The sequence below is a fragment of the Camelus ferus genome, chromosome 3 (assembly GCF_009834535.1).
Source record: "Camelus ferus isolate YT-003-E chromosome 3, BCGSAC_Cfer_1.0, whole genome shotgun sequence".
NCBI lineage: Eukaryota > Metazoa > Chordata > Mammalia > Artiodactyla > Camelidae > Camelus > Camelus ferus.
Window position 1 is genome coordinate 88,937,678 of NC_045698.1, and position 19,367 is coordinate 88,957,044.

The 19,367-nt window shown below is 36.1% G+C and overlaps 1 protein-coding gene across 1 annotated transcript in view; it reads right to left on the reverse strand.

The window, feature by feature from the left end:
• The window catches only part of FBN2 (fibrillin 2), a 207,397-nt gene that overhangs the window by 87,914 nt on the left and 100,116 nt on the right, over positions 1-19,367 (reverse strand). The window contains exons 9-15 of the mRNA XM_032476642.1: positions 13,515-13,667; positions 11,760-11,993; positions 10,660-10,797; positions 5,828-5,947; positions 4,773-4,898; positions 3,809-3,931; positions 2,185-2,307 (exon numbers count right to left, since the gene is read on the reverse strand). Coding sequence (XP_032332533.1) covers positions 2,185-2,307; positions 3,809-3,931; positions 4,773-4,898; positions 5,828-5,947; positions 10,660-10,797; positions 11,760-11,993; positions 13,515-13,667 — 1,017 coding nt within the window. The remainder of the gene's footprint in view (positions 1-2,184; positions 2,308-3,808; positions 3,932-4,772; positions 4,899-5,827; positions 5,948-10,659; positions 10,798-11,759; positions 11,994-13,514; positions 13,668-19,367) is intronic.

Sequence of the window (19,367 nt, forward strand, 5' to 3'; positions counted from 1 at the left end):
GTGTCCTCCTCCTCACATCTCCTCCTGCACTTTGACCCTGGTGGAGTCAGAAATGTCTTGCTTTAGAAGGTCTGAGCTTGGGAGGGAAATCATAAATTCAAATCAAGTTCAGAATGTTAACTATTATCTGATCCTGGGCATTCTAATTTCTAACTTCAGATTATTTTTATTATCTAAAGTAGTCATATAATTGTTTTGCTATCTAAAAATAGTAAGGTCACAGGGTGGCCACAGTTTTTGTCCTTACTTGTTGGATAAACTGCTCTTGTTGAATAAATCTAAAGATACATTTTAAAAGGATGGGAGAGACCAAAATACAGTTGCCTCTTGTTCATACCCGGCCTGTGAGTCTTGCTTCTTCAACAGACTAGTTACTTTTCTGAAAATAAAAACCCACACCTCAGTACCTAGGGAAACAAAAACAAACAAACAAGCAAAATCTAAAATTTTAAGTGCTAACTCTCGTAATAATTCATAGTAGAGATTCATTTCTAACTTCAACAATTAATGCATCTCAAAAGCATCTTGAAAGGCAGAAGACATGAAGAAAGCACACCAAGTACACTACAGAAACAGCAGTCTGTAATTTACACACAGAACAAACGGTGTTTTTATTTTTAAAAATGTAAGTGATCACAACTGTGAAAAACTGGAGAGGGCTTCCCAACAGTTTCTAATGACTTTTCTGTATGAGGATAAGAGAATGAATATTTGTGTTTGAACACCTAATTTCTAATGATTACTAGTACGCTGGTTGCTTTAAAGAAAAATCATTTCTCCCTCCAAAACTGGTTTTGTACTCATCACAGACTTCAGCAGAATCATTTAGATAAAGGAAAAAAGCAACTGCAAATATTTTAGCTCTCCAAGTAGGAAGGAGCTCCGTTCCTTTAGCTGCTGTATTTGAAATATCCCTGAACGAAGTGCTGACAATCCTGTAAGCTGAAATAAATCCTAGACTGAACAGAGTGGATGAACTTAAGTGGACAGATTATTTCCATCTGCTGTTGTTTCTTTTTTTTTTTTTAACCTTCAGAATCCAAATGTTTTGATTCCCATAGGTAAGAATAACCAATTATGTCTAAGAAAGAATTTCATTTCTCTCAAAAATACTTTTAAACCAGTGAGTATGTCTGCCTTTTACTGTATGAACTGAGAAATAAATGGTGCACAATAGGTAATTCACCCTAGAAGTTTTACGAAAGCACTTTTCAGAGAAAACATGGCATTTAATGTATTTTTACAACTAACTCTCACTCTGCTGTTGATAACACTAGGGTGCATTGGTTGGGTTTTGAAATAGCCAGTGGTATTTTTTTTTTCTACCTCTTTAAAAGATGCCTGGCAACTCAAATGCATCCAAGAGGAATTCTGAATGGTTTCAAATAAAATATATACTCTCATACTTTTCCCTTGTTTCTACCATTAGCCACGCAGTGATGAGGAACAACTATGAGAAACATTTCTAGCTTTTGATATAAATCCGAGAACTGTAGTGTAAGTTATTTACATTTAAAATTTTGTTTGGGTAAAAACAAGAGTTTCTTTAAACATAACTACAATCTCCATTTCATGTATTATCAGTTATCAATGACAAAATAAAAACCCATTGTATTTAGAGACTTGGTTATCTAACAATATGAAGCAAGCTGGTTAAAGGACAATTTTTTTCTCCTCTAGCATTTCTGACTTGCATCTCATCAAAGCCATCTGAAGGGAGTTAACTGGGCCCTCTGCCCAGTTAAAAACCACTTCATTGAGAGATAATTCACATACACGAATTCATCCATTTAAAGTGTATAATTCAATAGTTTTGGGCATATTCATAGTTACACAATCATCACTACAGTTGACTTTAGAACATCTCATCACCTTGAAAATGCCTTTATCGATCACCCCCTGCTCTTGCCACCTTCACCCTTTCTGCTCTAAGCAACCACTCGTCAGCTTTGCCTCCACAGATTTGCCTTCTACAAACACTTCACATGGAATTGCATACTATGTGGTCTTGTGTGTGTGGTTTCTTTCACTTAGCATAATGTCTTCGAGTCCATCCATGTGTTCGTATGTATCAGTGCTTCATTCCTTTTTATGACTGAATATTGTTCCATTGTATAGATATATCTTTATCCATTTTTCAAAGATCATTTGGACACTGGGGCCACTACAGAATGCTTCACTTACCGACACACACACGTCCGTCCACACCCACCGCCAGGCCCGGGGGGCAGTCACAGCGGAAGGACCCTTCATTGTTGATGCAGTGTCCATTCATGCAGATTCCTGGGGTCTGGCACTCATCGACATCTGCCCGGAGGGGAACACAAGCCCAACCGTTACTGGGTACATTTAACTTTATTAGAGTTCACCTGTTGCCAACACTCTAGATTAGCAACATGTTGTTTTCAGTTTTAGTAATTTGCAGAACACAGAGATGTGTCAACAAATCTTATACCTAAATGCAACTCTTTTAAATACATTTTCAGAAGACTGAGGGAAAAGTTGCCTCATTTTTGTAATTAACTTTTATTTACACACACATAAAATTGTAACAAAGATCGATGGTGTTTAATATTAATTTGATTTATTCATAATAACAAAATAATTTGGGACATCTCTTGTAATTTTTAACCTGCTTGAATTTATCAAATGTAACCCAATATTAAATGGCTTCCCCCTAAAATGAAACAGACTTCAAAACTCAGAGCTGCCAAATCATGAGCATTTCAAAATTTATGGATTACAACATTTGTAATAAAAGATTAATAAAAATTTCAATAAGGCAGAAACTGGTGAGAGTTAGGTCATCTTTATATGTGTACTTAAGTTTCTTAAGAAATGTTGAAAAAGTTACATGCTGTAATGTAATGCTACACACTGGAACATAACGCTAATCTCATACCCTGTGATTAATCTGAGTCCATTAACCTTGAGATGACATCCCTGTCAAAAGTTCAATCATTCAGCAAAACCACAATATTTCCATTTAATACTGTACTTTTTTTTTTAAATTCAGAAATATGAGAATCTATCTTGATTTTTCTCTCTCTGCTTCCCTGTAATTTCAGTGTAACGGTTATGAGTGTTATTTGGTCTTCAGATAAATTTGTGCAGTTGAAGGCAGAAAGTATTCATGGAGCTAATTTTCTCTAAAAGGAGAAACTGGGGGAAAAAACTTTAATTTCTAAGTAGGAATTGAAAAATTTGTTCCATCTTACTAAATTTCAGTTGTGAGTATAAACATACTATAGTCTTTATTTCCAAGAGTCACATATTTTGCTCACTAAGGTTATCACTGAAGCTTGAGCTTCAAAATGGCTTTATAAACAAAATGATAAGACTATTCACATTATTTCTTCACAAAATCAGTGTAAGATTTTTTTAGATAATGATATAGTAACAAATGATCTGTGGATTAGCTTCCGGAAAATATATAATAAAAACCAGTAATGAATGACAGTGGAAAATCTAGTACTGAGAAAACAAGATTTTTTCTTTCTCTTTTTTATTTAGGCAAGGAGTAGGGAGAAATTATTTCTACATTGTCTCTTCCAGACTTGCTGGAACTAATCTGTCATTCCCTTAATTTTTCCTATACCATTATTATTTTTTGCAAAGATATTACTGTTCCATAGGCCACAATGGGTGTTTTTCTAGGAAGCATTAGACACCTACCGTACTGAATTAGCAAGAGATGTGAATAATATGAAATCCACATGAAGAAACCTAAGTAATTCTTGCATAATTCATTCAAATAAAAAAGATGGTTTCGATCATGGTTACTTTCCTATCTCAAAGCCATACATACCAGTACAGTAACGCCCATTTGGAGCCAAGACAAATCCTGGTTTGCAGATGCACTTGAAGCTGCCATCTTCATTAATGCACATCCCATTCAAACACATGTTGGTAGTTGTACATTCATCATGGTCTGCAGAAGGAGAGAGAGTGACTTACATCTCTGGCGAGGAACCCAGTTCCCTCTCTATAAACAATTGACAGTCATATCCTATTGCATAAATGAGTCGTATGCTTATGGATTTTTTTCTTACGAATGCCAACTGATTGAAAGCAAATAGCATGGAGAACATGAGGGAGCTTTGGTGTAAGGGACATAAGGGAAAAGAATTAAGGAAATTTTGTGCTTAGTCGCCATTAAAATCATGTGAGTAGTGTTTTATTTTGATTACCAAAAAAGTTAATATGATTTCAGGGAATGTTTCTTTTGTGGGATAGAATAAAGCAATGACAAACTTCACTGCAGGTGGAATGATCTGGACTTTCACTAGTGGGTGAAATATGAGTCGTTGTGCAAACAGAATATTTCTGTGGAGTAGTGGTATTTACTACACTGCTAGACACCACCACAACCACAAATTTAGAGATCTGATTATCACACACGTCAAACATTTTTATGCCTCCCCAGATTGGGGGGGGTGGACTTTTTCTATCTTGTCAGTGTCATAAATCCAACATCCAAAATACAGTAGGTGCTAATAATTACGAAGAACAACCGCTACTAAAAATTAAACATGTGTCACACAGGAAATTTTCAGATGCAGTAAATTGTTCATCTGTTATGACATTTACAAAAAAAATCTGTCCCTTCACTTTAATAGTCTTATGCTAAAAGCATTTATATTTTACCTAAGTCATCTGAACAACTCTCAAATATGTGTTGTGTGAGCTTTCCTGGAAATAGTATATATGGTTCTAAATAGAAATGTATATCCTTTAAAAATCTTCTGCAAGGGGGTAGGCAATTCCCATACCAACACAGTTTTTTCCATCTGTAGTTAATTCAAAGCCGGCATTGCAAATGCACTGGAAACTTCCATCTGTGTTCACACATCGACCATTTTTACAAAGAACCCCATTCTGGATGCATTCATCGATATCTGGGAAAATTAAGAATGGCCAAACATTATTCTTTAAAAAAACTACAGATAAAGACAGTAAGGCAATAAATGTAATTTTAAATACCCAGTTTATTTTTACATGTAAAATTCAAGATGATGTTCCTTATTTAGCAAAATTTCCATCTCTCACCAGCTTTTCTTCTTGGATAGGTAGGTATAAACAACTTTACAGCCCCAACTTATAGTAGCTGAAGACGAAAAGAAAGAAAAATGAAATGGGGTGTGCAGAGAATGTACGAGGGTGGGCACCGCAGCTGTAATTACTGGTGCAGCTGTTTTCGACACAGTGGCTTAAAAGTCAGACCAAGGAGTTGAGTAAAAGTAAAGTAACTACAGAATATCTGGGTTAAGAGCAACATGATAAAAAAAACTGCTGGAGGGAAATGATTCAAGTAAGTGCCAGTGGATGAACAGGAAACGAGAAGGAAGACAAGCAGAGTCATCTGCTGAAAGAATTCCTGAGATGAATCAGCAGTGAGGCAGAGGGTTTGGACGATGATGGGGGGTGTCGCAATGAAGCTGTGAATAAAGTGCAGGCATGATTTGGTGTCGGACTACGTGTGAGGTTCAGAGAAAACAGTAGTTGAAAATGACAATAAATCTCAAGCCCCGTTAATCAGAGAGCAGTAATGCTACTGATGTTACGTGGAGAAACGAAGCTGTGATCTAGGGGAGGAAGAGAAACTGGATTTTTTGTGAAGCCAGATACCACGTTGCTTGTGTTGTATGTGCAAAAAGGGTTTATGTTTGAAGCGAGTGCTTTGAGGGTAGCATGAAGTAAATCTGTAATTATGTAACAGCACTTATTTCATTTCATGTCTTATTTTAATAAGTTCACTTTTAACCTCAACGGCCTGGGTCACCATATTTCATGGAAGATTTTCATATGTGAAAGCAAACTGCCTTACCAATGCATGCTTGCTTGGTAGGAGTCCTCTGGAATCCAGCATGACATTTACAATAATAGGATCCAGGTGTGTTAACACAATCTCCATTAGTGCAGGGATTTGATGTGCATTCATCGACATCTGTGAGTAGCAAAAGAAACCATTACAGACTTCACTCCGTTTCTAGAAATGTTTGTTTAAAGAACGTTTAGGCGTCCCCAGTTTGAGAGAAGGCCAGTCAGTGGTAATAGCCTAAAGAGCAGAAAATTTATAAACGAATAAAAATTCCTTTCTCCAACTACAGAGCCAATCTGGAGATTCACAAAAATAACCGCCTGCTGGAGAGTACAAAGGCATTTGCTTTAATCAAGAAATAATGATTTTTCAATTTGACTAATGCACAATGATTAAAAGCATGCGCTCTACAAAGACACAGCCGTGCGTTCCAATAGGCTATAAAATGCTTATTATCTACAGTAATCTGGGCAAGCTAATAGCCTCTCTAAGGCATAGTACAGAGTGAGAAGATTGTTTAAAGATTTTAAGACATTATATTACATGTTGTCAATTTTACTAGCTTTCAAAAAGACTCATAAATTAAGGAATTTTTGTCAATTATTTTTTGTGGACTCAACTATACATGTAACTATGCATCAAGGCTTGGATAGTATTTTGAAGTATAAAAACATAGAGTGGGGTTAAAAATGGGAATTAATTAAAACAAAGCCCATTATATTCAGTAGCTTCTGGTTTCTTCAGGATCTTAAGGCTGGCACAGGGATTTTTTTGTATAAAAGTTAGTTTTTTGCAAATACTAGTTCTGATGCTAAGTGTGAGAAACATCACTGCTTCTCCTTCAAGTTCCCTCAGGCTTGATTAAACACAAAGCTGTCAAAGAATTCAAGGACCACGCAACCAAATGACAGACTGAACAGGGGTGTGATTAGTCAAGCCCCGGAGAAGTCATCTTTGTCAGTGTTAGAAAAAGTTTAACTCATCTTCTTCCAGTAAGCGTGCACTAAATACTATTTAGCATGCCGGCACATTAAAAACCTGGCTGACTGGTTAAAGCACAGCAACTCGCCATTTCATGCACATGTAGAAGCCATTAACATATACAGTTTCAGCTAAATTGGAAAGCACAATAAAATCAGTTCACAGGTTTACCATTTTAATAAACAGATTACTCCTTTCAACAGATGTTTCTTAAAAGAGGAACTGTACTCTACCAAACTCACCAACGTCATTTATATAAGCATTCAGACTGAATGCAATTAAACCCTCTCTGGTAAAGGAGGAAAAAAAAAATCTTGGAAGCAAATAAAATAAGAACAACAAAGAAAAACAGTATTAAATGCTTTTTTCAACTCATACAAAGATGCCTTCAAGCCTATTAAGACTCACATTTAAGCTTTTGGTTGATAACATCAATTCTACTGAGCCAAAGGAATGAAGCAAAATGAGAAAAGAGAATTCAGAGTGTTAGCAAGCGTATCAAGCACAGCTAATGGTCTGCCCAGAAAGACACAGCACCTTCAGTACACAGTGGTGAAGATCTCTTAAGATTCTCTGTGTGTGCATAATATTGAAATGCAACAATTAAAACTGTATCATAGATGCATCTCTCTAGAAGCCTTATTGTGCAGCTCTGTTCTAGTGAAGAGCATGAGAAACCATGCACCCAAACCCCAGTTTAGGTAAACTTTCTGGGAAGCAGGGTCACGTTTCCAGACCTCTTCCTCCCGTTGAGAACCTGTCTCCAAGGCCCCTCATTGCTGTGACAGCTCTGCCAGTTATGCCTGCCATTACAGCCGGGATTCATTTCTGTTTCTTTAGCCCCTTAGGGACCTCACCAAGGTTCCGGTACCCAGAGAAGACATAGTGGTTCACTTACTTACTTCTTCATTGAAAGTGAAAACAAGCACCCAAAAAAACTAGGAGTGACTTCAAAATTCCATATGATTTTCAAATCCCATTTGTTGCTTTTTATTTGTTTTCCAGAGTTATTTTTAAGATTTTTAAGTTTTAGACTGATCACAAATGACCAAATATTGCAGTCTGTGCATGTGGATTCCTTCCTATATTTCCACTGGGGACTGAATATTTTTAAGCAAAATTCACAGGATTTTAAACTCCTAAAATAAGTGAAGTAATTGAGAAATGTTGATTATCAAAATGGTTAAATTCTCAAATACTATTAGGGTACGAAATATTTACCCTTGCAAAGTATCTTATATTCCAACTTAGAAAACAATCTGCAAGAGCTGTAAGATTAGCTGAGGCCCAACAGAAATGAATTATTTCTTACTATTCTAAAATAGAATGATTTGGGTTGAGTTAAAAAACTGCTAACAGCAGTTTGACTTATACAGACACTAAAAGAATCACAGAATTTCATTTTAGAGTAGAATTATCAGGAAAACGAGAAAAAAATACAATGAATAAATATAACTATTTTCAGGTCTCAGCAGTAATGCTCTTAATAGCAAAATGGACCTAATTCCATTTTTCTTGTCTTTGAATCTTTGCTACCGTTTTACTGCCTGTCAAGTTGTAGTGTTTTATCAGGTCTCTAACAGGAAGTTCCCAAACAGCAATGGCAGTTTGTTATTCCTCAAAACACGGGTACTATTAAAATAGTTACCACCCTTACCACCCTGTCTTGCACTCCAGTAATTTAAAACATCAGTAATTTATCTCCTAACTTCTTCTGACATCTCACTTCGTTGTTTATAAACTCAAACTCAAACTGATTAGAGGTTGCCACTAGAAAGAGTATAGGATTAAAAATATGACAAATTATTTTCTGAAAATATGCCCCAGTACTAATTATCGTCCCTGTGAATTATAACAGAAAAATAACTCCATCTAGGTTTTCACTCTGCAGAGCTGGTGATGAGATCAATCTAAAATGGAACCATTTGTAACAATGTTTGGAACGCTCTGTAACAAATGCAGAAGTCTGAGATTTATATTAACATATTAAATGTGCAGATATGCATCCTCAACGCCTACATTAGACAGAGTTTACTAAAATGGTGGTAGTAGCCCTTCTCACCTGGGTTCCAGGAAAAATTAGGACCCATTATCTTAAGACATCCACTGTATGTGATTAACTCATCTCTTGTGCATCTCGAGTGGTACTAACCATGCATTACCCTTGAGAGAACTGAGAAGACAGTCACCACTGAAGTCACTTTCTGCAGGACTTAGTTCTCCTGAGGAACCTGGTTGAGGAAGCTGGGCTGGCAGCCTGACTATAGAAAGAAATTTTGATCCTTAAAGATAGTTCTTTATGTCAATGGTTCACCAACACACTCTGCCAGAGCACAGGTGTTTCACTAGCTAGAATAAAGTGCACCTGGGTGACAGTATGAACTAAATGGAGGTTTGGGCTAATTTACAAAAAATATTAAACTTTTGGCCTTTTACTTGTTGGTTGATGAACCATGCAGTGACACATCTATGGCAAATACTAACAGCAAAACAAAAATAGTCAATCAAATTTCAGTTTGACAGATTCTAATTGCTTACGTATGCACAAGAGGGGATATTTTCTATATTGTATACTTGGAATCATATTTTCTGGTGGTAAAATCATTTTTAAGTCATGTAAGAATAAATATCTGAGCATGTCCTGGTGTTCCAAAAACGTCTACCTGGTCTATCACTTAAATAAGCATCAAGCAGCATCTGCTAAGCCAGGACTGATGCAAACAGTCATTCACTGCACAATGCTAGGCTGTGCTATTTATTTAGATGATGTGAATGGTACCCTCTACAGTTGTGCAATTCAAAACCTGTGCGTACGCAGGGATCCTGGGCTACGCCTTATTTAATCATTCTGATCTTGTATCTCTGTACAGTTCAGAATGATTGGTTTTTCCAAAACATCATTTTTGGCTCCCATTTTTTTAATAGCCATAGTGTACTTAGACATATTCAATTCCACTTGGGAAAACTGTGATACTAACTCTGTTCCTGGCCTCTCAACTATTTTCTAACAGAAGACTTGAACCCAAATCTGTTATTTAGGGTTATGCTAATTATATGAAACATACACATGATCATTGGCTAATAAGATGAATAAATCAAAGAGTAACCTTAAAACGGTTCAATCCCCAAATGTCCTTAAAACTACTCTTAAAAGATCATAAAAACTCTCTTTGTTACCAAATAAAATAGTGTTTTACCCTCATTGTATTTGATTTTTTTGCCGCACTTAATACTCATTTTCTCTTGAAAGTATACCCTTTCACGACTTCGTGGACATAATAGTTCCTAGATTATTTTGCCATTTTCCCAGCATTATTACTAAGTTTTCTTTATGGGCCTATGTTGCTGATCCACAGGGTTCCGGCTGTACTACAGCTATCTTTTCACTCTTCCTGTTGTTCAGCCTGGCTGACAACAGTCACACTCCTGGTTCTAATAACCACCTATGGGTTACTGATCCCTAAAGCTGTAACTCTAGTCCTGAACACTTCTCTTAGCATTAGATCTCTATAATTTAATAATCTGAGATACCTGAAACTCAACATTCCCAAAAGAGACTCATCAATTACTTCCTCCCAATCTCCACCTTCTTCTGCATGTTAATAACACCACTATCTAACCAGTATTGCTCAGCTAAGGAATAAAAAAAGGAGAGGCAGAGATGGAAACCATAGGACCAGAAAGGGAAGGGGATTCTTGAAGTGGCCCAGCTGAGCAGTAGGTTAAGCACAAGAGAGAAAGCTTGGAAATTAGCTTTACTTCCAAAGACTTAAAAAAAAATCATATCCAGTCCAATTTGTTCCTGCACTCTAAAAGCTATTTAAAAACTAAGGAGAATAAAAGAATCATAAGCTTACCTATGCAATCCCCATTTGCATCCTGCTTATAACCCATGTTGCATTCACATCGGTAGCTAGAAACAGTAGGTATGCAGCGTCCATTTAAACAGAGATTAGCATGGTGCTTACAGATATCTATTGTCTGGTTCAGAATAGCTATGGAAAATTAAAGCACAAATGATATTTCATCATTACAACATGTATTACTTTTCTTAAAGCTGATATTTAAGAGAATATTTAATAGTACATTAATGAGGTGTATATATCAAAAGGGTACATTATTCTATATTCTGTTAAAACTCTAATATTGAGAATCTAAAAACTATTCTTGAGACATATGGTTGTAACCTGTATTTCTTAAGTTATACATCTGAAAACTCTGCCCATAATGATGCCTTTTTTAAAATTTCAGGAATGTTCTACTGTACATTTGAATGCTTTCCATTTCCTTTTTTGTAACTGTGCTGAATATTCAGATATAGTGAATAGGCAATATGCCAAAAAGAATAAACATAACACTGTAGGACATCATTAAATATTATTAGCAAGAGCAGTTATTTTAAAAAGAATGAACTTAAATGTCAAGCACACCAATGCCAATTCTGGCTTGAAGCCCACAGTTCTCAATTTCCTAAGTTATTCAACAAAAAAGGGCGAAGAAAAGAAAGATATTTCACTATAATATTTGTACAGGCACAGAGCAAGACTTATTCAGTTTATCTCACTTGAGAAATGGCTCTGGAAAATAACTCAAGGGGTGTATGATCAGGGCAGCTGCAAACGGCCAAATGAAATACACTGGAACCCAGAAACGTGCACTTTAATGGCGTCATCTAGACTTGGAGTATCACCATGCTCCCGTCTCTATTTTCAACGAGAACCTGGGTCACTCATTCTTTTTCTCCAATTTAGAAAGTTTATGGAACATAAAAATAAAACTTTCCTAAGATTTTGTATTACTACATTATGTTTTAGACCTTGAAATAGATTTCTATACACATGAACGTGCGCACGCACACACACACACACACACACACATTTTTGGAAAAAAAAGTTAGATAATATAATATTATTTAAGGCAGAAAACTAGAGAGTCTACACAAAAAGTGAACACTCACTTAGCCCAGTGATGATGGGCCCCTGTCCTCCAGCTCCTACACCAGCTCCCCCAACGCCAGGAGAAAAGCCATTGCCTCCAGGAATGGGGATGAAGCCTGTCCCTCCTGGGCCATAGCCATTGCCATTGCCACTTGGGGCAAAGCCATTCCCCCCAGTGCCTCCAGGTCTGGAACCAGCACTCCCTGGAATGCCTCCTATTGGAAGTCCGTCCATGCAAAGCCTGCGATATTCCTCTAAAAGAAAAAAAAGTTCAGTTAAACACAAATGGATGGACTTCTGCATAATAAAAGCAATATGCGTATTGTAATGATCATTTTGGGTTATCTCTACAACATGATATAAATAAGTTATTATCCTGATAAACATTTTCAATGCTAACAGTAGCAGGAAAAGATACAGATGATTCAGAAAAAATTAAAACCTATGTGCCATATTTTAACTGAGTTGCATAACCAAAGAATTGTCCATATTTATTTTTTGACTTTATGTCCCTAAAAGCAACTCATAAAATTCCAGATGTAACTGTAAATGCAAGAAATTTACTTGAATGGATGAAAATTAACCTTTAAGTAATTCATTCTGTATATTTGGTTTTACTTAAATCTTCATCAGTATTGTACCTACACATTTTTCCTATCTTTTTTTCTTCTCTTTAAGGGATTAATATGGCTTCAGAATATTTTTTCTCTAATATGGACTTTAACAGAAGACAGTACTGAGTAAGCTTTTAAATCTGCTCCTTATTTGTCCACGTATAAAAGCTGAGGGAAAAGAAGCAAAAATGTAGTGACTGCCTTATTTTCTTAACTGTTCTCAGAATTATGGCACGATCTAAGAAGAAATGAAATGTATTTAACTCAAGTACTTGTTTGAGTATTAATATTACTATCAAATATTATTAGTGGAACAATGAGTTTCCAAAATTATATACTATTCATTAACTCTGTTTTAAAAAAATTTTTACTACTCAATTTTCATACTTTATGGCTTAGATATTTAGAAAGAATCTGCCCTAATTTTTTTCTCCATAATAATACATATAGATACATATCTTTACAAGCTTATTTCAAAAAGTTTAATTATTTTTCATAATATTTATAATAAAATATGAAGACAATAGTAACACATTATCAATATATCTTTATGTGATAAATGTTAATTGTACTTTACTATTTATATTGCATTAGCAAGAGGAACTACTTCTCATTCATCTTCATTTCCTGTTATAGCCTCACTTATAGGGCAGTTAACATAGCACAGTGAATGAGAGGTCTCCTCCTACTCCTGTATTCTCAATTTTCAAGGTCATTAGAAAAGAGAGGAAGTGTCTTCAAGGACTGAGCCACTATAAGCTGAGGGTACTTCTGAAATCAAATATACATGAAGACCAAACTTTGTTACTTAAAGATATTCAAGCTCTCAAATGGAAGATTAGGAGGTTGTAAAACTGAACAGAAATACTGACATTCCAGTATATTTCAATAATTATATTTCAATAATTGTGAAAATACTGGCTTAAAATCAAGTCATGATCAGTTTTTTAGGATTTTTTTTCTAATATTAACAATTGGATGTAATAAAAACTGGTCCGAAAAAACAATCCCACTGTAAAACCCACAAAAACACCCGAGTTATTCTGAAGACACTAACAGGATGCAAATATGACTTGTCTTTAAGGAGAAGACCAAAGCACATAATTGTTACTAATTTTCCTAATACTGTCTGTCTGAGCAGACTAGTAGCCAGCAGCTCACCAGAGCCTCTGACGGGACAGGCTTCAGGAATGGTTCCAATGCCCCAGCAGCGGCCGGGCTCACAGCAGCATTGCATTTTTGTCATTCTGCCAGGAAGCTCTTGTGCACAGCGACCATTCACCAGGCCCGAGAAACATGTGCCTGTTCTCTGATCTGAACATGTGAAAATAAAATAGAAGACATGACAGATTATCTTGAGTTCTTACATCAATTATTTCACATGTTAGACGAGACTAAGTGAAATGAATTATTTTACTTAGTTTCTATTATATCTACTTAGACTTTTAATTTCTAGTAGACATATTCATTCCTTTACTCATGGCCTGAGCATACATTCACTGAGCACGTATGCCATGCCATACCCCAGGCATTCAAAAATGAAAGACGTGAAGCAGATATGAGCCCACACCGCAGTGAGAAGCCACACCCAGACAGATCAGGAGCTCGAAGGGAAGTGCCCACCCAATCTCAGCCTGGACGAGTCAATCCCCAGCTGACCCCCAGATGTGTACTGTGGTTTGCTACTGAGATTTTGTGCTTATTTGTTACACAGTAATATCCAATCAATGCCGGTGCTATTTTAGAAAGGCTGAACAGAACAGCTCCTTTGAGACAGTGACATCTGAGCAGAGACTTTAATAAGGGTGAGAGCAAAAGCCACACAGTCATCTGAAAGAAGAGCAGTTCAAGAGAAAGAAGGAGATGAGCCTGACATGTGTGAAAAACAAGGAAGCCATGTGACTAGAGAAGAGCGCGACCAAGTGGGAGTGGGAGGCTACGTATGAGCTCAGAGAGGTGCTGAAGGCAAAAGCTTGTCTAGCCCCACAGACCGTGAGGGAAGGACTTTTGGATTTTATTTGGAGGGTCAAAAAATTGTGAGTCTAGTTCCACTAAATATTATTCAACTTTTATCAAGAGGCTTCAAAGAAGTTTTGTCTGTGGCCACAAGAAGAAAGATAACACCACAACAATCAGGAGCTGCGTGTCACCAATGCAGATAAAACTATTAACTAAAGTAATGCCGTTAACAGGTAAAGCCTCAATATTTTGCACTAGGTATTGAGTTTAAAATAAATATGTTATTTCCTCAAATGGCCGTAGTATACCTCAGGTTGCTTCAACACTACTGTCAAATGAATGAATTGGCCTTAATGTAAGAATCAGAACAACTTCCATCTCCCAAAAGAAACCAGTATGCCCGAAAACGAAGCACTAAATCTGAGGCATGTACGCAAACTTAAAGGCACTGCAGACAGTTCATAAACGTCACAAGTTGGACTTGGACAGGCTGTCACTGGGAGTAATTTCACAGATAGGTTTCTAGTCCCAAAAATTATCCAGGAAAATGGTTTTTAGAATATGCATTCCAGGAACCCAAAGTATCAAATTCCCAAATTTACTTGATTGCTACACTCTTCAAGAATAGGATGTAAACTAAGATAAGAAAGTCGAAACTATTTGCAGTAATCGCTGTTACAAAACATAGTGCTTACAAGATAGGTGGAAAGTATTTATCTCTTCAAGGCTCTTTAAGGAAGCTGTATTATAAGATTTGGGGGTGGGGAGTGGGGAGAGAAGAATCATGGCCTCAAGTCAGGATACCTAGGTATACAACAAATATTATTAACTGATTCTGCAACTGTGTCTAACTCTTCCTCTTCATGGAACAGGGTTGATGGGAGAAATAAATAAAACAATATATATTCTGTTTCCAGCCAAATGGAGTTTTAGCTACCCTGAGTGTCCCTACCAAATAAGTCACCCTGGATAAAACATGAAAAACTATTTTAAAAGATACATTATCCAGCTAGCATGAAAGAAAAAAGAAAAAGAGTCTCAAAATGAAGTGAGAACAGGAGTTTTAGGAGGTAAGTGCACAGCTAGGTTTCAGCTTCAGGGCTTCTGCAGAACTCCAGGCTTTGACTTTCAACTCTAACAGTTTCACAGGGGCCAGAGCCTAAGAGATAAAAGCCCAGATTCACTGTTCCAAAATAAAATGTAATGGGAAACCCCTCTCATAAAGTAGGGGCCCCAAACTGCTATATCTTTGTTTTATGGCTAATGTAGAGGAAGACAGCTAAGAGATTTGCCTGTTTCTACGTTGGTTCTGGGTAGAGTAAATAAAAAAGATTCTTCCCAAGAATTTGAAACCACAAGCTCTTCCTCACACAGACAGCTTTGATGCCAAAATATTGGGTTTGTGTTCAGACAAACTTCAAAGGAAGAATATAACATAAAGAGGTCTCCAGGTAGAGACATTCCAAGTTACTCGCAAAAACCAATACCACCAAGGACTTAATAATGTAGTTCTCAAAGAACTCCCAAGATAAAGCTCCAGAAAAAAGAAATATCTCACAGTAAATTAACTAACTGAATAAGTAAGTAAATAAACAACACACAAAGAAACAAGGCTCGATGAACAAAAGCTAGCTGAACAAACAGCAGACTCCAGACACTGGAATGGCCAAACCAGCTCTGAAAATCACTAACTGGTTTTAAATTAACAATAACTGGTCAACTGTTAGTAACTAAATTATATTGAATCTTTTTAAGGTAATTAAAAGTTTTAAAATGCGAACAGGGAAAATAAGCCCACAAACAGTGAAAGAACAGACTTCAAGGAATTCAATGAAAATTACATAAGTGAAAATAATCATAACTTAAATAAAATGCTTAGTGACTATATTAAACAGTGTATTGCACATGGACGAAAAGATAATTACCAAGCTGGAAGATACAGCTGAATAAATTATTTCAGTGTAGTTCAGAGAGTCAAAGAGATAGAAAATGTTAAAATAAGGTTAAGAAATATGGAGGTGAGTGTGAAAAGGGAATTTACATCTAATAAGAGTACTAGAAAGTGTAATAAGCAGACAGTTGGGGGAGAGCCAACAGTCAACAGATACTAGCTTGCAAGACAACCTCAGATCTAGGAAGTCTAATAAATTCAAAGTAGGGAAAATGAAAAAGATATCCACAGCCTAGCACATCACTGTGAAACTGAAGAACAATTAAGAAAAGGTAAAGATCTTAAAAACAGCTAAAAAGAAAAGACAGATTACCTGATAAGAAATGGTATTTAAGCCAAGCACTGACTTCTCAATAGTGCCAGAGGATGCTGGAACACAATGAAATAGTATCTTCTGTATACTGTGATAAAATAACTATCCACCTACAATTCTGTACCCCAAGAAACAATCTTTCCAGAGGGGAATTAAGATCATTTGCAGGAAAACACAGAGAGAATTTTCTATTCAAAGGTTTTTGCTAAAGGAAATTTTAGAAGAGGTGTTTTAGGAACAAAAGAAAATGATTCCAATTGGAAGTTTTGAAAAGTATGAAGGAATAAAGAGGGAAAACATTGTTAGATACATGGACAAGCACTAAAATATCAAACAGTAATAATAATAATTAGTTTGTTGCAAACAGGGAGTGGCACACAGCTAGATTTTTTAAAGTTGGGAAAGGGCTATCAAGTGTAACCATTCTAATATTCTTTTATTGTTTAAAGATTTGGGTGAAAGTACAGATTAATTTTAGGCTTTAATTTACATAAGCATCTTAAAGCAGGCAGGATAAGCACTAAAACAACAAAAGTAAAGCATGTAAATTTTAAACAACAGAGGAAAAAGAATGAGGTCTAGGGAAGGAGGGAAACCTGAATAAATCCAAAAGAAAGCAAGAAAGAGAAAAAAATAATGGAAAAAAAAAAGATAAATAGAAAGCAAAGAAGAAGATAACAGAAATAAAAATAAATATATCAGTTACTGTAATAAATACAAATGAATTTAATGAGATTATGCCTCCCAAAATTTAGATTTAGGCTGTTTAAAAGAGACACTTTTAAAACAAAAAATAGCACAAAGACTGATAGGAAAAATATCTAACTGGCATATATTTAAAACCTCCTCTCTAATTCAGAAAATATAATGTAAAATAATATGAGATAAAATGGGCAAGAAAAAATATTTAGAAGTAGACCAAAAACAAAATGAAAAAAAAAAAACTTTAGACAGTCAATACACACTGAAAAACAAAAGTTTAATTCACCAGGAAAATATCATTCTTTTAAACATTTATCACCTTATAACATAGCAGCAAAATACATAAAATAAAAACTTAAAGAACCACATGGAAAAATTGAGAAATCTACTAACAGTGGAACATTTATACACTTTCAGTAACTGATAGATAAGCAGACAAAATTTAGTAGCTCTAGAGAAACTTTGAACAGTAGGGTCAACCAGTTTGATCCAATGGATGTATTTATCAAACAATTAGAGAAAACACAACTTTTTCAAGCCCACACAGAAGATTTGCAAACTAGCGAAACCCCTTACACTTCTAAACAACTCATGGATCAAATACAACACATCAGAAATAAGGTAACATGAATCAAAATGAGTAGAGACTCATTAGGAATCCGTTCAGGTCCCGGACTCTGGGAGTGTGCAGTGATACCGTGTGGGGACCACAAATCTGCATTCACCCTGAACACTGCAGTGCAAATGAAAAACACCTCCTATTAAGTAGGCACTACTATGATTCCCACTTACTGAGATTCCATGGTGATAAATGAAACACAAAATCATTCAAAATTACTACTAAATATCCAGTAGTTTTTTCATTATGTATTTTCTCAAAAAAACTGAGTGACCATCACGCAAGGATCTGAAGACATTTTTGACGTTTAAAGAGGGGTCTTCAGATTCAGTAAACATACATAACTGCTGTTCTACACAGTTTGGAAACCTCTAGACAGCCCTATAAGATGGATTTGAGAAAACCGTGTCGTTCGTTATTGAGAGGGTAGAGGGGCAGAAAGAGAGGATTGGAAAGTAAATCATAACCTTTTTTTTCATAAATTCTACAACCAGTCTCTCCTAATAACACGGAGGAGACAAGCAATCTACTTCCAATCTTTTGCATCAAAAACTTACCATGGTGAGATACAGACACAGTGTGGTGTGATGTCTCACAGTTAAGATCTCTTTAAAAATATATTTCAAAAGCAAACCAGTGGCTAGGAGTTAGGTTCTTCCCTTTGCGTATCTGAAACTGCACGGTCCTTAGAAAGTACTGAGTTGGAAATGTGCTATATGAAGAATAAAAAGGGGCGCCCTATGGAACTAAGAGTTGTCTAGGCACACCACCCCTTGAAGCAGGGGACTGTTAGGGGCAAAGTAGGTGAAGAGTATTTATTACACCATTAGGAAAAATCCTTTTAATGCCTGGTATATGTTTAACGGTAGGACTGATAGGTCCTAAGTAATGAAAACATGTCTATTTCTCTAATAATCCCCTATCACCCTCACTACACTCCCAGAACAAGGTTTACATGAAGTCTTATTTAAAGCCATACTGGGAAAGAGGAAGCAATTCATCTCCTCTGATTAAAATATAAATCTATCTTGAAACAAAATAATGGCACTCTTATCGGAGTTTGTTTCATGGCTTGACATCTAGTCTAAACTTGATTTAAGAGAACTAATGGTTAATTATACAATGTGATGAAAACTTGGTAAAAGTCAGAGGGTTGTACCTTGAAAATATATGTCTCCCGTTGAGTGAGCTTTGCTCATTAAAAATGGAGGGGTCAGCCAGGAAACACCAACGAGGTTAGCTCAGGTCAGAAGACCAGGGATAGCAGGTGCTCAGCAAATAGCAACCAGCCTCCATCCCGATACCAGAGCCCTGCACCTGCCTCTTTGTGGGTCTGGGACCAACCTGGGTTCCATTTGATGAATTCTGCAGATTCTTGCTATTCCGAAAATACTTTCAGGTTGCTTTCATGTTTCCATTATAAAAGACTAACTAGAACCAGGAACAATGAAAGAAAGAGAACCAATGTGG